This window comes from Cibotium barometz, chromosome 10 (assembly GCF_041138505.1).
Source record: "Cibotium barometz isolate CiBa-2024 chromosome 10, ASM4113850v1, whole genome shotgun sequence".
Lineage (NCBI taxonomy): Eukaryota > Viridiplantae > Streptophyta > Polypodiopsida > Cyatheales > Cibotiaceae > Cibotium > Cibotium barometz.
Window position 1 is genome coordinate 10,492,077 of NC_141055.1, and position 24,975 is coordinate 10,517,051.

The window sequence follows — 24,975 nt, forward strand, 5'->3', positions numbered from 1 at the left end:
TAAGACCATACAAGGCCTTCCGCAACCTGTAAACCATGCCCTTTGATCTTGGAACCTCAAAGCCTGGAGGCTGCTCAACGTACACCCCCTCTTGAAAGAAGGAATCCGTCTTCTGTTTCCAAGCCCTAGGAGCCTGCTTAAGACCATACAAGGCCTTCCGCAACCTGTAAACCATGCCCTTTGATCTTGGAACCTCAAAGCCTGGAGGCTGCTCAACGTACACCCCCTCTTGCAAGTCACCATTAAGGAACGCAGATTTTACATCCATCTGAAATACGGGCCACCGCTGAGAAGAGGCAAGGGTAAGAACTGTCCGAATCGTGGTCATCCTCACTGTCGGTGCAAAGGTATCCTCATAGTCGATGCCAGGTCGCTGAGCATAGCCCTTAGCCACAAGTCTAGCCTTGTTTTTTGTCCACCGACCCATCAGACGTATACTTGGTCTTAAAGACCCGCTTGACACCAATGATTGACCGTTTTGATAGCCTCAAAACCAACTCCCAAGTTTTATTCTTCTCTATGGCATCCAGTTCCACTTGCATGGCTTTCCTCCACGTCTCCTAAGAAAGAGCTTCCTTAATGGAAGTGGGCTCTTTGTCCCGAATGATACGAGACATCAAAGCATAGTTCACCTGTAACAGCTCCTCTGAATGACTTTTGTCACGAACTCTGTGCGATCATCGAGGTCCATCCTTTGTGGTCCACTCGGAGGGAAGCTCCGTAACACCTGACTCCCGAATGGTGTCTAACAACCACTTTGGTATTCGAACAAAACGCGGAGCCTCCTACTGCTGCTAGGGCTCATCTTCAGCCTCCGGCTCAACCTCTACAACTAACTGAGACTGTCTAGCTAGAACAATAGACTGGGAATCATCCTCATACTCATCTGGTTCTTCAAGAAGTGGCGGCTCATCAACAGTGGAAGCTGGAACATGCTCATCAAAGACAACATCTCTGCTGACAACAACCTCGTTCCACTCTGGGTCATATAACCTGTAGCCTTTAGAAAGAGAGTTATATCCCACAAATACAAGCTTTTGGGACTTCGAGTCAAGCTTCCCCCTCTGCTTCTTTGGAATGTGAACATAGGCATCACTCCCAAACACACGGAAATGGAAGACATCTAGTTTCTTGCCAAAATAAGCCTCAAATGGAGTCATCTTTGGTACTGACATCGTCGGAGATCGGTTGAGGATATGGACAGCCCTAGCCACAGCCTCCCCCCAAAGTGGACAAGGAAGATCACGATGCTTCAGCATTGTCCTCGGCATCTCCACCACAATCCGGTTCTTACGCTCAACTACTCCATTCTCTGAAGGCGAACCTATATTGGCCAGCTCCTGCTTGATGCCATGTTCCAAACAAAACTGCACAAAAGCATTAGAAGAGAATTCTCCTCCTTTGTCAACCTGAAGAGTCTTCACCTGCAATCTAGACTCTTTCTCCACCATAACATGCCACTCCTTGAACCGAGAAAAAGCTTGGTCCTTCTGAAAAAGCAAATAAACCCATGTAAATCTGCTACAATCATCAAAAAGCAGCATAAAGTACAAAGAACCTCCCAAGGATGGGGTCTGCATAGGTCCACACAAGTCAGTGTCTACCAACTCCAAAGGTTTCGAAGCCTGCCTAGTAGCCTGCTTCGGAAAAGATTCCCTGTGCTGCTTACCACAAATGCAAGAACTACAGTGTCCCTGCCTGTTGCCAACATCTGGCAAGCCATCCACCATCTGGTCCCAGAAAGCCCGCCACAACGCATCAGATGAAAGAACGCACACGGGCATTGACACAATCCCATAACTGTACCTAAGTCTCCCGTTCTTTCCTAGTAGAGGGTAAAAGCTCCCCGTCCTCCAACTCTAGCCATGGAACACCAACCACACTGAAATCAACCAAGTCATAAGACTCCAAGATAGACTTCATCATTACCTTCCAGATGCCATAGTTGATCCCGTCCGACTGTCAATCCACTAGGAATGTGGGGAGAGTGGGGATCTTCACATGATTCTCAACCATCTCAAGCTAATCTGTCATCTCAAGGGTTCACAAGGTCTTGTGAAGGGAGGTGGGCAGGAAAAAAAAATGAAGAAGAGGCTACGAACACTATGCAAGGTGGCTGTCCAACGGTGATGACCACCTTCTACTCGATCTCCAAGTCCCGAACAGCCCAAGAAATCTCCAATCAGCACCAAAAATCAACAAACCCTTAAGCTCCCACCGTCTCCAAGCTTCAAGCCACCTGGGGCTCTGATACCATGTCGGAATGCACAACGGAAAATGAGACAAGTGCTCTGAGAAACAAAACATAGAAGTGTAGAGAGAGAGAGAAGCTGTATAAACTCTGCTATATACACAAGGATCCGATACAAGATGAAGTGGGAGACCAAGGGTGGTATTTTATACCACCCTCCAGTGTTGGTCGTCCAGCCTAAAAGCAGCTGACAGCAAGACTGCATGTCTACGACTGAGGGAAAGGCCAGCCAGCCAGTCGGCCAAGACAAGAACAAGTCGGCCATGTTAGGAGGAGTCGGCCAGCAACAAAGGGCCCCCATGACCAAAAACAAGGAGAAAAAAACACGGAAAAATGGGAAAAATGGGAGAAACTCCTGGACGGGCACACCCACAACAAAGGCCCTCACTGAGTAATATGTACAAATACGAGATGACTGCTAACAAAGCCATCATTTGCATTCAATCAATCACCTTTTGAAGAAGTTTAGCCGTCAATAGTTACATAGTAGCATGTAGAAGGCTAGAGGCCACCCCTACGAGGTAGACCAAGGGCCTGAAGATGTGCAGATATTCATGTCACCTTTTTGTACTATAATACTAAGAAAACCCTAACATCAAATACTAGGGTGAATTGTTTGCCTTGAGTTGTTTCAAGGAGACATTTTGAATGGTTGAAAAGCCTGGTATCTATGGTATACATGATTATCATATGGATATATGGCTCCCTTTACAGCAATGTATTGGATTTATGAAGCACATGACAACTCATGAAACGAGGATTTTTCTATGGATTTATATTGGACACCAAAATGCCTGTAAAACTATTGGTGGCGAAAATGCCTATAAACTATCAGTAGGAAAAATGTTTATGGAGCACCAGGATATCTATGCATGTGAGTGATTCTTATCTTATGTTACACACTTGAGTCCACCTCTCGTCCAACGTGTGTGATCAGAGTACCAACACAGAGTGCAAGTGGTAGAGTGGACATGACGCCTCGTTGGCAGGGGACTTATGCCTATGCCAAGGATCATGTGGACATGACGCCTCGTTGGCAGGGGACTTGTGTCTATGGCAAGGGCTATGTGGACATGACGCCTCGTTGGCAAGGGAATTATGTCTATGCCAAGGGTCATGTGGATTGTGCCCGGTTGGCAAGGGACTTATGTCTACGCTAAGGGTCATGTGGGCATGATGCCTGGTTGGCACGGGAATTATGTCTACACCAAGGATCATGTGGACTAACGCGTGGTTGGCAGGGAACTTATGTCTACACCAAGAGTCACGTGGACTGACGCGTGGTTGCCAAGGGACTTATGTCTACGCCAAGGGTCATGTGGACGGACACCTTGTTGGCAAGGGAACTTGTGTCTACGCCAAGTGTCAATAGACTGGAATCTGGTATGCTAGGGACTTGATGTCTACGCTCAGATCCAATGGATGTTCTACATCCACGTGCATGGTCAATCGGTTTTCTATTTCTCGGCCTGGTGTTCGCATCATAGTCACACAAAACAATGTTCCTTATGTTCTAGAATGGCGGAATGGTGTTTCCCTTTCATATGGAATGCCAGAACAGCTAGGAACACATGCTAAACTCGCATGCGTTTGGGAGCGATTTGTGCCGTTTCGGAAACAGCGTTGTCGTTTCTAGAACAGTCGTTCCATGTGACAACTTGGCATGCAGCAGTCATCATGTTGTGATTTAAGGTACCAAAGATACCTAATATAGTACCTTCAAACGGATACTTGCCCCAAAGATAAGGGCTGAATGAAAAAAAACGGGCTGCTACTTTATAAGTGATGGCCATCCCTCCTTAGGATTGAACAGAGACTCCAGCTCCTTCAAAGTTCACAGGCCGTCCTTGATTCCTTCTCACAAGCCGTGCACAACGGTGAACAGTGAACAGTGAACAGTGAGAAGTGAGCAGTGTGTTTCTCCTCCTCCTCATCACTTTCATCTTCTTCACCTTCAATCATCAATCATTCAATGACACCTAGAGCTTCAAGTAGCAAGCGGTCCAACAAGCAAGCTACTTGGTCATGGTGGGAAGAGGTGGACTGTAATGCGACATATGCAAGTGGAGATGCCAAGAAATGGAAGTGCAGGTATTGCAAGCAAGTAAAGAAATGCAAGTGCAGGTATTGCAAGCAAGAAAGACAAGGAGTGCCAATCTTGTGCAAGCTCATTTGATGCATGAACCTAGCCATGATGTGGCTTTTTGCCAATCAGTTCCAACAAAGAATAAGGAGGAGTTGCCAAATAAGGTGATAGCTCAAGTGGTGAAGGTGTTTACCTAAGATCAAGAGGTCCTGGGTTCAAAACCCCCCTTGTGACTTCCTCAGCGGCAACGCCTACAGGTGGATAATTAAGCGCCTATGGGTGGTAAAAAATCATTAACTACATGAGGATCTTGGTCCTAAGGCCATTTGGAAAAAAAAAGCAGTTACAAGAAAGCCTCAATGCACAAGTGTTTCGAGCTCCATCTACAAGGTCTATGGCAATAAATCCCTGTTTTTTTGCTTCTAGTGCATTTAGTGGTACTTATGCAGCACAAGTTGGGAGTACCAGCTCTACTCCAACTAGTCCTATTGGGCCTTTTGTTGTTCCCACGGAACCATCTGTAACTTCCCGGGGTTTTCACCAAAACACTTGACCAATAATGCAATTTAACACTGAAATTGGCCACAGCTTAACACATACGCCACTTAATCCACAAAACTCTAAAAGAGAGATGTGCAAAGCTGACACTACATAGAGGCCAGAATTGGGCGACCCCCCCCCTTGGAGTATTTTATTACCCAAGGAGAATAATATCATGTACAAGCTTTGAGGGCCTTACTCTCCCCACAGGAGATGCCGGATAATCCATATACAAATGTCATAGCATAGCCCAACATGAGACAACTATAAAATTCAGCTGGTACACAGGTTGTAGAAAAGTTGAGCCAACAATATAATCCATATATCTCCATGTGGGTCGGAGAACCTCTGGAAGAAGCGGCATCGAATCTGTCAGGAGGATCAAGGGTAGCTGGAGATTGGGAGCATGGAAGGAACTGAGGGCAAGGGTGGCTGGAGGTTGGGGAGGAGGGGCCTAAGAAGGTTTCGATACGAGGAATTCAGAGCAGAGGAAGGAGCTTCTACTTGCCCAAGAGTAGGATCCTGAGTAGGGGCTCTCAAGAGACGTGAGGCTGCGAGAGGAGGACGAGGGTGGGGCCTAGTTGGGGCAAGGGGAGAGGACACCTGACCCCCAAGATCTGTTGCAGGCTCTGCAGGAATATCTGAGGAAAAAATCATAACGATTCTCCATAGGAACCGTTACCTTCGGCTCCACCTTTGCGACATGGCACCCACCACTTTGGGCACACCACTGGCAGGTGGGACAGTGGTCGAATACGTCGAGTAATAGGTAGTCGAGGACAATCCTGCGACTCATCATCATCGGCACCGCTATGTGGTGGTGGTGATGGCGGCAGCAGCAGCAGCAGGATGCCACCCTTGCTCTGGGGTGGGCTGCCGCTGCCACTACTGCTACCACTGAGGTCTCTCTCAAAATTGGAAGGGACTCAAGGAACAGGCAAGGAAGGGAGATCGCAGGCAGGGTGACATGTGCTGCTAGGCCCGGGGGCTCACGCTCTCCCCCTTGCTGAAGCGATACGAGGGCAGGAGCACATTAGGTGGCCCATCTAGCATCCATTGCAAGGTGTCAGGGGAGGGTGGGGAGTCCTACCCTCACAACAGTGGCTGCTGCCGTCCAGGGGGACTTTAGAACCTAGCCTAAGAAGCACCCAATCACTGAAAGAAGCTCAAAGTATTCCTTGGGAGGGCTAGAGAAGCAAACTGTGACCGGAAATCCAATCACGCATGCCAGCAGGTCTGAATCTGGAGAGAGGACATGCCGCCACATGGCAAGTACACATGGTCACCCCATTCTGCAACAGAGCTTGACCACATGATCTTCTCCGCAAGAGCAGAAGAGTCAGAAACCAGATGTGGCCATTGTTGAGGAATTGGATATCGACTATGTGACCCTGCTCACCAATGAGGGTGGCTTGAAAGAGGTCTTGGATCCGACCCTGGCCACGTGTGTTGCCGACAAGCTGACAGACCAAGGTCATGAGCTCTGGTGCAGCCACCGCCTTCCTTCTGTTTTCTTCCTGCCTGTTTTTCGTTCGTTCTAGGCTGCTCCCTAGCAGCATTACGCTCTTCTTTGGCAGTTGTTCGGCAGCTTGTGGTTTATCTTTTTCTGAACGACTCCATGGCAGCCCCATCCACTCCAACCGAGGCTGCCCTCGACTGGGGAAACAGGTTTGGAGAGAACAAGCAGAACAAAGGTGGAGGAAATGAAGAAGGGCGGCCTTGCAAAGGGGAAGAAGCAGTGGGGATGGAAGTGACGCAGGGCATGAAACTGGAAATGAGGCGGAAAGGGAGCAGCAGGCAGTGGGGGGCCCGGCAACAACTACAGAGGATGTGGGAGTTTGAGGTGCAATGGCAAGGGGCAGGCAAAGAAGATGAAGAGAGGGGGCTGGGGGCTAGCCAAAGCTCATGTCCCCATGAAGGGCAAATCGTATGTTTGACAGTGGAAGGCTTAAACACACAAGCGTGAGAATTCCCAATATCCTATTGACAACCTCTATATTAAACATGTGAGCAAAAGCTCTTGTTCTCAACTATTACTACAAACAAAACAAAAAGGTGACCAATGCAGATGAGTCCCAAGTTGATGGAAACACTGATGTTTTCCCCAAACGCTGGCTGTAGATCTGCTCAAGCACACGGTTATCAGCTCTAGAGGCTGTTTGACTCCTGATTGAAGAAGCCAGATGATTTGGGAATGAAGCGGGGAGAGGGAGGAAAAGGGGGACTATTTATAGACTCACCAGCCCCTCATCCTGTTGCTGACTGCTGTCCCTGTCCAAACCTGCCTGCCCAGCTTCCGTCCTGTCCGCCTTCTGTCCAAACCTGTCCAGTGTCCATCTACAGCTGTCACGCTGCCTGGAACTGGCCCGACCAGCCCGATAGCTTTTCTTGGATCCCGTGGGCAGCCCATCCCTGAATGAGGCTGTTGATCCTGACTGTAATGTGCGGGTGCATCGCAGGGGTGGTCCAGAGCTGTCAGGTCTACTGGTGGGTTGGTGAGTCCGTCAACAATGACCCGCTTTCCATGTGCTGTCCATATGCAGGTGTGCTTGTGTTTGGTACTCTAGATGCAGGTTGATCCCGGATGCTTAGGGAGAAAAGGTGTTCTTTCATGCAAATCAGACTTACCAAACCAGCAACATCCAGTATTGTCGTGGTAGAGTCAATGTGTCTTTTTCCTGCCACTGAACAGGCTGGAAACTTCTTATTGAGTGATCTCTCAAATTCCAAGACATGATATTTCAAGTATCTCTCAACTGTGGTGACCTGCATCAGTTTATTCGGCTCCACCTTTCCCAATCTTTCAATGTAAACAGGTCTTCCTTCCTTGTCCAGCCCATGATGGCCTTGTGGATAGTATTTTCGCACTTCCTCAAGCTCTTTATACTCAAAGTCCTGCAAAGTTTAGAAGAACTGCTCAGGACAACTTAAGGTACCATTATTTCATAACCCTCTGAGCCACCACAAGTCAGCAAAGGCCACCTTGGCTTTTGAGCACCCCCTCAGATTGCTATCAAATTGAAACCCTAGGCTTTATCTAAATCCAAAGCACCCCACCTCCTCAATCGTATCCACACAAAACTCTTCCCTCCATTTCAGCATATCAGCCCACATATTCTTTGTCTTTTCCATATCAAACCTGCGTGCTTTCAGAAACCTGCAAGCAAGCAAGCACCAGAGTTGTCAAAGCTCATGTAGCATTTACAAAGTCAAAACAAGTATCTCAGAGTTAAAAGCAAACATCAGGAACCTCTCCAGTCTCTAAGCATATCATAGCTCATAACTCATCTCTAAGGAGGGAAAGTTAGCCCTACATCAAAACCAAGCTCTGATACCAAAGGCTAAAAAAAGCCTTTCAAGCCAATTACCTGTATCTGAACCTAATCAATGTACCGCAGCATTGAATCACAACAGCAGACGCCTCTAGACTACCAACTGCACAACAATAGAGCTGCCATGACCGTGCAATCCACTACTCTGCAGGCTCACCCACCAAGCTTGCAAAGTATCTACAGCTGAGCCCATAAATAGCAGCCTAGTGTGTCATATACAGCACCCAATCCCTCCAGCTTGGCTAGTTTTGATACACTCACAGTCCACCACATCTCAGTGCTTTAACCTCTACGTTTGAGACACTATCCAAATTATCCATAGCTTGTCTCAGACTATAGACATTACTAGCTCACTGAATTGAATTCTTGCCAAGCCTTCAAGCTTCTACAGCTTTTGCCTAACACCAGCTTCTGAAGCACATAGCAGCATTCCCATTCCTCCATCCTCACCCTGTTTGACCTTGCTTAAAACAGTTAGTGCTAAGGTTGCCTAACCCCTAGCCCCAAGGAACGATATCTAACTTGGGTGAGATGCACATAATGGCCAATAAAAGAGTTCAAAGTATCCGAGTCAAATACTTACCTGAGAAGAATGTGATAATCATCATGTCTCTTTGGCAGTAAATTTTCCCCAATGAGAACCTGCCGAAAGGCATCGACTGCTCTCTGCTCTTGCTCATCTCGGACATCCTTGATTGCAAAAAGGTGACCAAGACTGTATGACTTCTTTGTCCGCCTCTTCAAAGAGTTTCTGAGCTTTTTTGTGTTAATCATGGCCTTAAAAGCCCCCATCTTCCTTTTCGCCCTTCTTTCATCGTCAGTATCACGCTCTGCATCTGACTTCCTATCCCTTCCCTCTTGTGCCATCAAGCCCTAATCAAAGCTAAAAAATGACAACTGCACACAGGATTAATCATAGCAAACAGTCAAAAACTTCATATTTAACTAAATGCTTAACATTGCAACAGTGATGCAAAGGCATGAATACAAACAAAAACAAAAGAACCCCTAGCGGACTGGATTTTGGAGAATCTGATATGGGAAAGAGAATCTACTCATGGTTTTGTGGTGAAGCATTTATATATATGTATACCTAGATGAATCCAGGAACATGCCCAAATTCACCTTTTAGAAACGTGCATGTTATATACTCATGGTAGTCAACCCACATGACTATATAACTATCAACTCCATTATGCATAGTATGGACTAGATACTACAACATCCCCACTAACGTCATCAGTGCCCAATAGTGGGTGTAGAACTCTATATCAAGATACGCTCTCACACACGCACTCCACACACACACACATAAGAGCATATATTCACACAAAGCCCTTCGTACTGAGTTTATGTCAAACCTAAGTGAAGCATTTATGTTTCATCCTTTTTCAATGAATGATTCTCTCATCGATTTTGCAAAACCTTTAGGCTCATGATTAATTTCGGCATTAGGACTTGATGTGCACACACATATGACCTTGACTCAGAGAATGGTTACAATGATATTGAGATCAGTCATTGATCGGATATATTTTATTTTTCAAGATGATACAATTTGTGTGCTGGGTGTTGTTTTGAAACAAGTATCCATAACATTCCTACAATAGGGACATCTAGGAGCCCGCTTACCTTAGGTTAACTATCCCCTATGGGATATAACAAGCTAGGATAGAAATATAGGTACATTGAGATTTTTAAATTTTTTTTCTGCAAATCCTTGTGATTGTAGGCTACCTGATGTGTATCAAGGAACGATAGGACGACATTGGATAGAGATATACACTTTCAAAACTTTAAAGATTCCTTCCTACGCCCTTAGATTTAGTGATAACGCCAGTTAATCCTAGATGGATTATCCATGACCATGATAGATACCAATTTGAAACCCATCGACGAGGCCAATTCGTTAGGCTATTACTTCAATCAATCAAAATGTGTCATAGCCGAGTGTTGTGGTGACTAGTGGAAAGTAACTATCCGTAGTTGTTATTACTTTCCTCTACGATCATTGATCTTGCATGTTTTGAAATTACTGATTGTAACCTTAGTTCCACAATCTTGTCCCTTGTACATAGGGATCATAGAGGTGATTGGACATATTTAAGTGCATGGTGATCTTGGGAACATTGTTTTGATATCCTCTGATAAGTTTTACATCTTTTTGGTTTTATGTTTTAATTGTGTGCTTAATCAAGTTTACTATCTAAGTGCTCCGAGAAACACACGTCTTCCTTACAGAATGGTCTATTGTTGGCATGGAGTGACCTACAGGAATAAGATGTGCAAGTACGAAAGGTAGAGAAGCACATGAGCAAGAGAGACAAAACTCCACAATATATTCAATTGAAAAGAAGCAACTAGTTACATCAAAAGTGAGGGCTTATCCTAACTAGCCCAAGATTAAATTATATAATGACATGCGTGGAGGCTATTGAGGGTGTCTAGATCTTTGGGTCTCAATGCATTAGTACTATATGGGGTGATATCATCCATACTCTCATGGCTACTTGGGCTGATATTAAGGGGTCCTCTCGTTCTGCGCAGGCAAAGCGTGTTATATTTATGCAGGAGTGTGACCACGGCATTTTCTTTTCCTCTAGTCCCAATTCTCTCATGGCATCATGATGCTCCTCAGTGGTTGAAATCACCTTACATATTGGGGTGATTATATTCAATTCCAGCTTATAGCCATGATTGTTGTATGCCTTTTTCATACATAATAGAAGTCTCTTTCTTGAAAAAAAAAATTATAAAATGACACGTGGAAGCTAATCCAACCGTCATACTAAAAAACTGTAACTAATCCCTAAGTGACATCTTTTGCTAGGAGAATGTCACCAAACTTATTATCTAGGACCTAATACATATTTCTAGTAACACATTTGTGCCAATTCCCCCTGTAATGGAAATGTGGATGCACAGAGTGACATTGAAATCAAGCCACAAAGTGAATCAAGCTTAAAGATTTTCGCAAGGCTTCAAACTTGTCTCTCGGAAGAGCCTTTGTGAAGATGTCACCACATTGTCCTGAGTCAAACGATAGATAAGGTTGATGTCACCTACATGAAGTGTTACGTACCTAGCACTAACTGTTGGGGTTAGAGACTAATCTAGCAAGGTTAGGGGAGCCCTAGGATTAGGAAAAGCAGGTGGATCCAAGTGGCTAAGGTTCAGATTTGATAAATCCAAGGTTATTGGCTATTTATGACTTATAGCAGCAACATAGGCACTATATAAGTGAATCTTGTGTTATTATTGATTCATTGTGGTCTGGGCCTAGACCAAGAGGCTTACTCTTGCCATGGACATGGCGGATCATGGGTAGTCTCGACAAGGGCCCCTATGGGCAAGCAATGATGGTATGGGAGGCAAGGGCTGACTGGTATTGACCTGTGAGAGTGGAACCTTAGCCCCTGCCTCGTGGGAGGTTTGTAGACGCAAACCTACAGTTGGCTGGTGAGCTTGGTTGCACCCTTCTTTGTTTGTATTAATATTATTTATGCCTTTGTATTAAGTGATCCTTCAGGAGGAGCCCCTTACAGTTGGTATTAGAGCTAACCTAATCGCAAAGGCGGGAAAAAGCTGTTAGAGAATGCACAACGGAAGCATAAACAAGACAAGAGAGAGTAGAGAGTGCTTGTGGACAAGATCACCTTATATATTAGCTTGAAGCTTTACAATGGCAATTGGCGAGCAAGAGAATGTTGAACTTATGCAAGGGATTGGATGAAAAGTGAGCAATGGGGAGGACTCCTTATATAGTGAATATATGACCTGGCCGATTGCTCTAAAACAAGCCGACCAGCTCACGACCTACTACACAGGGAGAAAATACATAAAATACCAAATAATAGGTACAACCCCAAAACACCGAGATGCATAAATTCTAACATCCCCTCTGCAGCTCATAGTGTGCATGAGTCGGAAGAAGATAAGCCAATGAAGATGCAACCATGGACCCTCCAGCATCGCGAATATTGGAATCACCTCGGAGAGCACCCACCAACCTGTTTCCTCGAAAAATGCCACCACGAACAGCAAGGAACTTTGTGTGGCCACGAATTCACACACAAGTGTGTGGTGAACTCCAGAATAGATGATGAGCTCTTGGACACACCACGTCCATAATCCCCAACAGTGGACGGAAAACACATCGCGTTCCAAAAACCTCGAACAATGAACTCGGAACAAATCTAGTTCATGATCTATGCTACACAAAAGATAACCATGTCCTGCGGAATGTCTAATGCTTGGAACTCCGAATCACGGTCCCCATGCACCAATAAGTGGAGCTGTAATCAGTTCCCTCTCCCGCCCACAAGCCTCCTCTGGCTAGAAGCACACGGGGGGAAATTGCATGTGTACTAGAGAAGTACACCATCTGGGTCCTCCTGAGTCGGAAGCGCCTTGGGAGCCCTAGAAGTGGTGCTAAAATCTATATCACTATCGAGTGTCGCGTTTTTGCCTTTTTTCTAAGATGAAGCCTTGCCCTTGGTCTTGTCCTTCTTCTTGGACAAACAATCCTTAGACAGATGTCCTCTACGACCTTTCTTCTGAACTCAGGAAAGTGCCTGGTCAGAACTGTCGACTGACACCTTCAACTTACCCTGTGAAACGAGGACGGACTCTTCCTCCAATAGTAGGGAGCCAAGATCATCAAAGTCCAACTGATTGGATGTGACCAGGCACCGCAAAGATCGAGAAATCACAACTTAGTCCGGGGGAGGCTTGGTGAGGATAAGTGCAACCAGCTGAGCAGAGGACAAAGCAGCACCCATAGCCAGTAAAACTGGTCATGGATAACCTTGGCCTTCGTGAGGAACGACTTGATGGAACTGCCTTCAAGGAATAACAAACCGTAGAGCTGCCCTTGCAAGGTAATTGCCCTCATCAACGAATCTCGAGCAAAGAGATCCTCCAATTTAGACCATACCTGATGAGCACTGGTGAGAGTTTGCACGGCCGGTGAGACCTCCTCAATCACATTTAATGCACTTTCATTGCTTTTTTGAAGTTCCCTCTAAATTCCATATCAACAGTCATTAAAAGACAATCTCGTCCACCTCCTACAATTCTGAGGACGCTCGCGCTTCCTCTCAATGCCCTGAACAATATCCCACAAACCCTTGTGGGTGAACAAGATCCGTATTTGAAGCTTCCCAATGGGCATAGTTGGGTCTTTTCAACTTGTCATCCTTGTTCGTACACAGGGGGAGCCATATCCACAGCAGCAAGAAACACAGATCTCAGCTCTCAAAGACTTCTCTCAAGTGCTTTCCAACAAAGTGATGCTCCAGAACCAATCAGCCCCTCTCAAACCTGAGAGAGAAGGAGACTGGACAGTAGCAAAACAGTCCAAGAAACCACCAGGAACCTCTTACCGGAAGGGCAAGGACTCGTGGAGGAAGAAGGAGATGTACAGCCATTTGTCTGGCAACTCCACATGCAAGAAGCTCACCTCAACTAATGCAGAAAACAAAAATGCAACCAAGAACTCCACAACCTACCTCTAGAGTGCAAAACGCAGCCTGTAGGGCTGGCCAACAGTAGCAAGAGGGCTCGCTCGACCAGAAAACGCAGCAAGGAAGTAAAACGCAACCATTGAATATGCTGATCTGCAACCAGAGAAGCTATGGAAGCAAAACGCACAACAAAATAAAGAAGACGGGGAGCAGTTTGCAGAAGGATGGAGCAACCTGAACCTAAGCGAATGATACCATGTTGGAGAATGCTCAGGCGGAAGCATAAACAAGACAAGAGAGAGTAGAGAGAGCTTGTGAACAAAATGATGCTCTTGCTTGGGTTTGGAGCATGATGGACATAGTAATTGTCCAACAAGGAGATGTTGGCAATAATTCATGCTTTAAAGACTTGGAAGCACTTTCTTTCTAGTGCAAACTTTGTGGCCAAGACATGTTAAGAGAACCTCAAATGGTTACACTCAAAGCCTAGTGAGCATTAGACAAAATGCTAATAGAGCCAGAGCATTTTCTTCTTCCATTCCAATGATCTCAACAAAGAGTGCTTTGTAGAACATGAGTGTCCAAATTTAACTATAGTAGTGGTTTCATGTTCTCACTAGTTATGGTTGGGTCTATTCAATCATATGGCCGTAGGAGCACCAGAGAAGTTGGAGTGTTGGTACTTCTGGTGTCACATGCACCAACAAGTTTTCAATCATGCTAGCCAATCCAAATCTTGTCACAAGGCAAAGATGCCACATAGTAAGACTCCTTGTTTGCTTATGCCATTCAAGATTCCAAATTCTGTGTTTGAGCAAATCAGCATGGAAAGTGCAACACGCAGTGTTTGACTACAGTAGACAAGTTCACCAAGTTTGTGAGGTTGACTCCTCGTAAAGGCAATGTCACAGCAAGGGACATTGCAGAACTGAATTTATAGATACCCCATTGCAGGCATACCTAAGAGCACAGTGTCAGATCATAACGATAAGTTCACAGGTCAGTTTTGGAGAGCATTGTTAAAGAATTTTGAAACAAAGTTGAATTTCTCAAGTGCTTTTTACCCTCGACCACAGGGACAAACAAAGATATACAATCAGTTGGCGTTTAATGTATTAAGGGTTATGATAGGACGAGTATTTCATGCAATGTCAAGGGCTTTGCAGTTGGAAAGTTCTTCACAGAATTTATCCTCCTCAAGGTTAAAGATCAATCATTGCACTAGACAATTAAAAAATTTTGTCTGAAAGCTACTAGTGTAATGTGTAGCTGAAAGCATTGGTATTAGCTAAATTTATGCCGGAGCACATTATATTATGCTAAAATAATGAGCTGTGTTTTGCTTCCATCCAATGTTTAAAACCACTGCCTATAGCTCTGCCTTTAAAAAATCAGTGAAGTTGATGTTAGCAAGCGGCATTTTTCCCTTCAGTAACATGCCAGAAAAATTGAAAGGCCGATCTGAAAAGTCCCTGCTTGCTCAACCATGGCAAAAAATGTGATTGATGCCAATGTAAACCCTATGTCATCTGCTACGAGAAATCCTGTAGATCTGAAGAATCTCGAGTCTCTGTTCAAACCAGACGCTCCTCCTCTTGAAAGCACGGCCCTGAAGCATGCCAGAAACCCTAAAAACAGGTTGCCGTTCCGTCTACTATCTGTTTTTTCACTGTGATGGAATGCAGAGCTAATGGAAACCCTGATTCAAACAATGCAGCGGGAGAGATCTGAAGGAAAAGCGCAGGGAAAAGAAAAAACCTGGCGAGGAGAGAGGAGAGGAGAGGACGCCCGGAAACGTCGCCGGGAGACAGAAATTATCGCCAGGAAAGGTCGCCGGGGAAAGCCAGGGTGATCTGTGTGCTGGCGATGGTGGCGTGAAGGTGAAGCACGGCGATGGAGAGCGTTAACAGTTGGACTTGCTTGTGCTTGGTGTGGTGGTTAAAGAGGGAAGCTTTTGGCAGGAGGGGGGGCCCCGGGGCTGTGCAAGCAAAGTAGGCAGTGCAGAAATGGAAGCCCTCTTCACCTAAAATTCAGTGTCCGTTTTATAGCCCCCCTTCGATTTTTGGACTTTGCTGTACTTCTCAAAAAACATTATAATTTTAAGCACATCAACAATTGATTGATTAATGTTTTAAAATTTTGTGCTTCTAGGTCCATATACAATTACACGGCAAGGGGCCACTAAAAAGACGGCCCCCCCCCTTCATTATCTCACTCCACTACACTCCAATATATATTATGGCGATTTCGTTGAGGTGTCAAAACAAGATTGGTCGAAAACCCATGACAAAGAGTGGCTCCTCGCTTTGTGATTAATTTCTTAAAATTTGTTTTCTGCTAGAATTTGTATACATGTAATCTTGTGAGATACTATTGGTAGCAAAAAAGTTGTAAATTGTTTTCAGAGTGAGCAGATGGAATCATTCCACTCGCAAGGTGTCACTCAGTTGGCCCCTCTACCTTATATCCAGTAGAGTTAGCATTAATTAACTTTAATGATTTTAATGTTGATTTGTCGTGTGAACATAAAATGATTGTAAGTGTATTAGAATGCATTTTTTGTGAAGACGGATGTTTTATTAGACAAGGTATCGTACAATTGATTTTTTAGATGTATTACTACCTTTGAATGTGTTTTCTTTGCTTAAGGGCTATGTTGCCTTGACCTATTCAAGTCTTTTGGAACCTACTACTTTCTTGTTTTTAAAAATGAGTCTAAAATTTTAATTGTGAAATTGAAATCGAGGACACAAATCATAATGAATTTTTCTCGTATAGAAAATAAAAAACATATTATGAAGGTTGTTGGACGGCAATTTTTCTAGCTATTAAGTATAGTTGTCGATTCTCTTTCCCACTGTGTCAGATGCACTTGCCTACACATTGTAAGGAATGCTGATGTGTCAACTCCTTCCAACCTCCATGACCTTGAATGGTTGTCAATCTTCAAGTTGCATGTGGATGGCTCCTCGCACTGTCACAAATCGCCATCCACTTGGAAACCTACATCCTAGCAACCATTCTCTAATTCATAAAGCATGTGGGTCTAGAAGTATTCCAAGTTCTATTAGATTGTGTTTTACTCTATGAAAACTTTGTACATTTAGATTAGTACCTCTTTATTTGTTGACTCATTGATAGTCAGTCAAAATATCAACGTACTAATAATGGCTTGGCATTTGTGGAATGGATCAAAAAAGCACATGACCAAAAGAAAGTTATGGCAATATGAGAGATTGTAAATCAAGATGAGAAACTAAATGTAAACACAATGTGTTGTGACCAAAATTGCACTAGCACTAAAAGAATCTTTTTGCACAAACAAGACAATGTTCAAATTGTAAAGCAAGCTAGGTAAAGATTGATATTATATTTATTGATGAGCTCAACTACTCCCTTGGCATGCACTCCTAAGGCATGGTTTAGAATTAATTAACTGATGAGTTAGAAGGTATTTTACTAAGTGACTCATTGGTAAAAGGAATGGAGGGGGGATGGGTATATTATATAGGGGTCAATAGCCGGTTGACTTGCTAATGCCACCAACTAGCTAAAATTGCCATATGACACAAAAGGTGATTATGTACCTTTGGACAATCTATAACCTTTGTGGATGTAGGAAAATGCAAGGTCCTCAAGCCAAGAACATGTCCTAGTGTGAGCATCTCCAAGCTGCACGTGAGCATGTAGTGTATTTACAAATATGCCCAAGTTGCCATGTAGTCTATTTATAAATGTGTCCAATCTTCAGCCATTAAATTTGATTAAATCATTTTCCTATGCCCAAATCAAGGTACCATGACATCTAAACGACTGCCAAGAACATGTCCTAGTGTGAACATCTTCATGCTCCATGCGAAAGCTGCCACCACGGGTTATCAAGTTTTACCATTCCTATGCCTAAATCAAGGTGTTATGGCAACTGCTAAAAAAATGATTACATATTGTTGATATTTTACAAATGATATAAAATGTGAGTTGAGCATAATTTCTAGTATTAGTTTTGTACTCGAGGAGGTAAAAGACTAAGCGTACAAGCAATAGATGGCATAGTTTATAGATGTGTGATTAGACTAATTTACACATGGACATGATATTAAGGTGATGTTGAGTGTCATAATTCCCATCATGGAGACCTAATAAAGATGTAAAGGCATTTTGTGTCTAGTAGCTACTCATGATAGAGATGAGTGCAAACTTGCCTTCACTTGCCCTAAACTTGGAAGTGGAGCAAGAAAAGATAACATTTGTAGGATTTCTATCAAAATTTTGAAATATTATAATGATATTATGTAATACACCACATTTTATATTGTACTTTAAGATAAATATAATATTTAGTAATGCTAATTAAAAAGGTTACACATTATTAAAAGTTATGATACATGCACATTGATAACCAAATTACTCACAAATTTCATCTTTTATCTCCTTGTTGACACACAAATTTCACAAGGCTGTGATGTGTCCACTACTTTCTTGACAACTACTTTCATGCGGTGAATTTCTAAATAAATTTAGATTTAGAGGCTAGATATAGTTACTATATTTTTTAGTTGAAATAACTAGCCTACATCTCATTGCATGTAGCCTTCTAGACTCTTCTTTAAAAATATTGCACGATGAGTCTCCTTATAAAAAAAACTTTAGGTTATTTAGTTTAGGGAGAGACCTTTCAAATTCTCTACTACTAGTAGTATAGTCAAAAGGTAGCATACATACTAATATGGCTGATTTACATCCAATTGCCAACTTTAGAGTATGAACATAATTGTAGCAAGTAAAATATGATTGATTTACATCCATCCAATTGCCAAATTTAGAACATAAACATAATTATAGCAAGTAAAATATGATTGATTTACATCCATCCAATTGCCAAATTTTGAACATAAACATAATTATAGCAAGTAAAATATGATTGATTTACATCCATCCAATTGCCAAATTTAGAACATAAACATAATTATAGCAAGTAAAATATGATTGATTTACATCCATCCAATTGCCAAATTTAGAACATAAACATAATTATAGCAAGTAAAGAATTTGAACTTGCTTTACATCCATCCAATTGCCAACTTTAGAGCATAAACATCATTATAGCAAGTAAAGAATTTGAACTTGCTTAATGGAAAACCTATGTTCCTTGTATTCAGTAACACAACAACTTGGAAAAAACCAATGCAGCATCTATTAACAAAATGTAGCCAATGACCACAAGGTGGATTTCAACATCAGTAACACAACACCTTGAAAGAAACGAATGCAGCATCCATCCATCACTCCCAACTTTTACCAACCATAGCGGGCAACACTATCTTATAGTCGTGAGTACAAAAATATTGAGAATGTTGAAATGGTGGAGGGAATAGTGTTAATAATATAGATACCATTTCCTTTTCTCATTATGTTGAGAATAGTGTTGAAATGGTGGAGGGAATAGATACTATCGCCTTTTCTCATTGTTCATAGTCATGCATATCTCCTTGTATAACTGGTTACAAACAACTTGTAAGTGTTGAAATGGTGGGGGGAGGGAATAGATACCATCACCTTTTCTCATTAAGAATAGTGTTGAAATGGTGGAGGGAATAGATACCATCACCTTTTCTCGTTGTTCATAGTCATGCTTATATAACTGGTTGTAAACAATATGTAAGAGGATGTAGTCACCACAAGAGAATTTTATTTGGTGCCGATTAAATGATGGTATCTAAGTCTTCCCTCCTTAACACATGAAATGTGCCAATTTACGTAGCCTTGAAGTTATAGTTGGTGTATTTTGTCTTTAGTTTCCTTCAAAATGACTCATAACTTAGAAGTATTTGAGTTTCAGACAAATAGTAATTAAAGATTAGAGCTTCAAGACAAACTATAATTAAAGATTTGAGGGTGGTAACAAAAACCTTGAGCTTCTAGTCTCTTTCTTTTAAAGGATGGCACATAACCCTTGAGAGGGCACCTCAAGTTTATTGATTGCATTAGTGAGAAATTTACACTCTTCTTTGGTGATGCTAAGATAACCTTAAGGTGTTAGATGTGCATGGTTGGTTAAACAACCCTTTCTTACAATGAGTAATCACGAGCTAGGATCACCTCATGTAACCTCTTTGCATCATAGATTTAACATGTTATAATCCAAAGTTGCATCTAGGCCAACAATGTATAAGGAGCCTTGTGCCTAGTAAAAGTTTCATATGAAAACTACCAAGTTTCATAGGAACAACACATTCGCATAGCTAGTTAACAATGCCTTTTTTAAAGGGATGATGGAATACCTAAAATTTGGGAGTTTTCCTTAATAGTTGGATGCACCCTAGCATGTGTGTTATTAGGAGTTTTCTTTAAGAGTTGGATGCACCCTAGCATGTATGTTGTCAGGAGTTTTCTTTAATAGTGATTGGCATGTGTGATGTTAGTAGGTTGATAAAGTGTCTTTCACTTCCCTTTGCTTCTTGGGAAGTTCTTGTTTGTTGATTTAGATGGATTATATTCTTTAAACCTTGAATCCTTCTCCATGTTGATTTTGATGTGTCAAAATTTGTGCTACTCTAGTCCACCCATAGGCCTTCGTTCGAAGGTCTGAGAATAACTTGTAAAAGTTATCTACCAATTTCCCACATGGACAGATCTTCCTAAGCACACTCTTAGTGGGTGAAATTATGAAAACCTCTTTCCCACACATCTCTTTCTCTTTTATCATGGCACTTTTCAAATTTACAGATGCACATTCTTGTAGATGACTTAAATTTCTAATGTGATCATTTCATGCATCACGTTTTTTTGTTCGTATTACTTAAATTTGCTTGATCAAATTTTGGATATTTTTTAGATCTTCAATCACCATTAACTCCATGACCCAAGTGTATAGTTTTATTTTGATGACTTATTCATAGTTATAAAGTTATAATTTAAGTGTATGGTTTTGTTATGATGGCTTGTTTCATAGTTATAAAGTTAAACTTTATTCCCTCCTCAATAAATAAGTACCATTATTATACCAATCCATTACCTTCCCAAGTTTGAATCAAAGGAAGTTGGAAGCTTGAAACTTGAGGGTACCACCATAAACCTATAATTTCTATTAGTACTCTATTGGCACACCCCTCATTAAAATTCCATGGGTTTCACTCTTACTTTGTTTCATCATTTGTTAGTTTCATCATGGACTTTTCTTTTGGGAACTGCCACTTCTATGCACGCTTTGGTGGTCTCAAATCCAGTTTTGGGATTGCTAAAATTCGTGGGTTAATTATCTTATACTCCAGTAGAACAGCTATGTGGAAGAATCAATCTTCTAATCTTTTTTATTGTCAAACAAATATATTGATGCTTTCTTTCTTTTGATATGAATCAATCTTTTAATAATAATCAACCTTGTAAGAATCGATCTTCTAAGCTTTTTGATTATCAAACCAATATTTGATGCTTCCTTTCTTTTTGATATGAATACGCATTTTTCCATTCATTCCTTCCATAGCTTTAGTTTACTTATAATCATCATTTGACTTGATTGTTGTTGAATAAATTCACATATTTAGATATCTTCATCTAATCATCATTTTACTTTATTATTGTTAAATGGGTTCACATGTGGATAGTTCTAGACTACTTTTAACCACCATTTGACTTGATTGTTGTCAAACGGATTCACATGTAGATATCTTCATCTTTTTTTTTTTGAATAGAGGTTAAAACTTCATAATCTTTAATAATGATGATCCTTACGTGATCTTATATGAACATCTAGCCAATTTAGAATTTACACAACAACTATAGCATCCCATTAGCTTCCTTGAGATGTGTTGCGCAACTCTACGCACATAAGTTCAAAGGTGTCTTTATCTTCCATGTAATGCAAGACAATGTTATCTCATTCATTCCTTTAACTATTCCATAGCTCTAAACTACTTCTAATCATCATTTAACTTGATTGTTATTCAATGGATTCACATGTACATATCTTCATTTATAATACCTTACTTGGGAATCCATTGTTATTCAATGGATTCACATGTATCTTTATCTATATATCTTACTTGGGAATCCATTGTTATTTAATGGATTCACATGTGTGTGTTAGAGAGAGTTGGCCAGTTTGAGATTTAGAGAGACTTAGAGAGAGAGAGAGTTAGAGAGAGTAGGAGAGATTGAGAGAGAGAGAGAGAGAGAGAGAGAGAGAGAGAGAGAGAGAGAGAGTTGGCTAGTTTCAAAATAATAGAGAAAGTTAAAGAGAGAGAATGAGAGAGAGAGTTAAAGAAAGGTAAAGAGAGTGAGTTAGAGAGTGAGAAAGTGTTAGAAAGAGAGAGAGAGAGAGAGAGAGAGAGAGAGAGAGAGAGAGAGAGAGTTGGCCAATTCGAGATAAATAGACTTAGAGAGAGTTAAAGACCAGAGAGAGTTATAGAGTTAGAGAGAGTTAGAGAGAGAGTTGGCCAGTTTGAGAGAAATAGAGAGAATAAGAGGTAGAGAGAGAGAGAGAGAGAGAGAGAGAGAGAGAGAGAGAGAGAGAGGTAGGGCGAGTTAGAGAAAGGTAAAGAGAGTAAGTCAAAGTGTGTGTGTGTGTGTGTGTGTGTGTGTGAGAGAGAGAGAGAGAGAGAGAGAGAGAGAGAGAGTTAAAGTGTGTGTGTGTGTGTGTGTGTGAGAGAGAGAGAGAGAGAGAGAGAGAGTTGGCCAGTTCGAGATAAATAGAGTAAGAGAGTTAAAGAGAGCGAGAGAGAGTTATAGAGTTAGAGAGAGTTAGAGAGAGAGTTATAGAGTTAGAGAGAGAGTTGGCCAGTTTGAGAGAAATAGAGAGAGAGAGTTGGCCAGTTTGAGAGAGAATAAGAGAGAGAGAGAGAGAGAGAGAGAGAGAGAGAGAGTTAGAGAAAGGTAAAGAGAGTAAGTTAAAGTGAGGGAGTGAGAGAGAGTGAGAGTGAGAGTTGGTCAGTGTAAGTTAAAGTGAGAGGTAGAGAGAGTAAGAGAGTTAGAGAGAGTGTGTGTTAAAGAGAGAGATAGAGAGTTAGAGAGAGAGTGTGTTAAAGAGAGAAAGAGGTGGCTAGTTCGAGAGAAATAAAGACAGCTGGAGAGAGTAAGAGAGATTGATTGAGAGAGAGAGAGAGAGAGAGAGAGAGAGAGAGAAAGTTAGAGAGAGAGAGAGAGAGAGAGAGTTAAAGTTAGAGAGAGAGAGAGAGAGTTAAAGAGTGAGTAAGAGAAAGGTAAAGAGAGTGAGTTAGAGAGAGAAATTGAGTGTCAAAGAGAGAGAGAGTTGGCCAGTTCGAGAGAATAAAGAGTTAGAGAGAGTAATGAGAGAGTTAAAGAGAGAGAGTTAGGAAGAGAATGGGAGAGAGAGTGTGTGCTAGAGAGAGAAAGAGAGATAATTAGAGAGAGAGAGAGAGAGAGAGAGAGAGTTGGCCGGTTCAAGAGAAATAGAGAGTAAGAGAGTGTGTGTGATATTGTGATATATATATATATATATATATATAGAGAGAGAGAGAGAGAGAGAGAGAGAGAGAGAGAGAGAGAGAGAGAGGTAAAGAGAACAAGTTAGAAAGAGAGAGTTAGAGAGTCTGTGTGTGTGTGTGTGTGTTAGAGTGAGAGAGAGAGAGGGAGAGTTAGAGAGATAGTTGGCCAGTTTAAGAGAAATAGAGAGTGAGAGAGAGTTAAAGAGAGAGTTAGAGAGAGAGAGTGTGTGTGTGTGTTAGAGTTAGAGCGAGAGAGGGAGAGTTAGAGAGATAGTTGGCCAGTTTGAGAGAAATAGAGAGAGAGAGAGAGAGAGAGAGAGAGAGAGAGAGAGAGAGAGAATTAGACAGAGAGTGAGTGTTAGAGAGAGATTTAGAGGGAGAGAGTTGGCCAGTTCGAGAGAAATAGAGACAGAGAGAGTAAGAGAGATTGAGAGAGTTTAAGAGAGAGAGAGAGAGAGAGAGAGTTAGTGAGAGTGAGGTAAAGAGATAGTTAAAGAGACTTATATATAGAGAGAGAAAGAGTTAAAGAGAAGGAAAGTTAGAGAGAGGGAGGTTAGAGAGAGTTAGTGAGAGTGAGGTAGAGAGATAGTTAAAGAGAGTTATAGAGAGAGAGAGAGAGAGAAAGAGTTAAAGAGAAGGAGAGTTAGAGAGAGGGAGGCTAGAGTGAGAGTGAGGTAGAGAGATAGTTATAGAGAGAGAGAGAGAGAGAGAGAGAGAGAGAGAGAGAGAGTTAAAGAGGAGAGTTAGAGAGGGAGAGTGAGATAGATAGAGAGAGAGTTGGAGAGAGAGATAGAGAGTTAGCAAGTTAGAGAGAGAAATAGAAGGAGTTAGAGAGAGCAAGAGATTAGAGAGAGAGAGAGAGAGAGAGTATGTATATATATACATAGAGAGAGAGTCTGAGAGAGAGTCTCTCTCTCTCTGTAACTCTCTCTGTAACTCTCTCTCTCTCTCTCTCTCTCTCTCTCTGTAACTCTCTCTCTCTCTCTCTCTCTATGTAGAGAGAGAGAGAGAGAGAGAGAGAGTTAAAGGGTTACAGAGTGAGAGGGTTAGAGAGATAGAAAGCTAGAGAGAGTAGGTGACAATGAGGCAGAGAGAGAGTGTGCTAGAGAGAGTGAGAGAGTTGGCTAGTTTGAGAAAAATAGAGAGAGTTAGAAAGAGTAAGAGAGCTTGAGAGAGTTAGAGAGAGAGAGAGAGAGTTGGCTAGTTTGAGAAAAATAGAGGGAGTTAGAAAGAGTAAGAGAGCTTGAGAGAGTTAGAGAGAGAGAGAGAGTGTGTGTGTGCGTGTGTTAGAGAGAGAGTTCGATAGAGTGTGTGTTAGAGAGTTACAAAGAGAGGTTGGTCAATTCAAGATAACTAGAGAGTCAGAGAGTTTGAGAGATTGAGAGAGAGAGAGAGAGAGAGAGAGAGAGAGAGAGAGAGAGAGAGAGAGAGAGAATGTGAGGTAGAAAGAGAGTCACAGAGAGTTTGAGAGAGGAAAATAATTAGAAAGAGAGTTAGAGAGAGAATGAGAGAATGAGAGAGAAAGTTGGCCAGTTTGAGAGAAATAGAGACAGCAGTAAGAGAGGTTGAGAGAGTAAAAGAAAGAGACTTAGAGAGAAGGAGAGAGGGAGACAGAGGGAGAGATAAAGAGAGTGAACTAGAGAGCGAGTGAGTGCTAGAGAGCGTGCGAGACAGAGTTAAGGAGTTTGTTGGCTAGTTCGAGAGAAATAAAGAGAGTTAGAAAGAGTAAAAGAGATATAGAGACACTACAACAGAATGAGGAGCGCTTTTATAACTAGAAGGGTAGGGAGATGTCGGGCCCATTTTGCTGCTAAAAAAGTTGCTATTTTTGTTATAAACAGGATCGTTGCTCACAGTA

General features: G+C 42.2%; 1 protein-coding gene across 2 annotated transcripts in view; it reads right to left on the reverse strand.

Moving 5' to 3' along the window:
- The window catches only part of LOC147634548 (phosphatidylinositol/phosphatidylcholine transfer protein SFH6-like), a 41,098-nt gene extending 25,401 nt beyond the window's left edge, over positions 1-15,697 (reverse strand). The window contains exons 1-4 of one of the 2 annotated variants that reach the window (XM_086803648.1): positions 15,433-15,697; positions 8,793-9,106; positions 7,935-8,034; positions 7,506-7,772 (exon numbers count right to left, since the gene is read on the reverse strand). In XM_086803648.1, the coding sequence (XP_086659774.1) occupies positions 7,506-7,772; positions 7,935-8,034; positions 8,793-9,076 (651 nt within the window). In that variant the 5' untranslated portion in view covers positions 9,077-9,106; positions 15,433-15,697. The remainder of the gene's footprint in view (positions 1-7,505; positions 7,773-7,934; positions 8,035-8,792; positions 9,107-15,432) is intronic. The other variant, XM_086803649.1, reaches the window with a different exon arrangement.
- Positions 15,698-24,975: the final 9,278 nt, after the last annotated feature.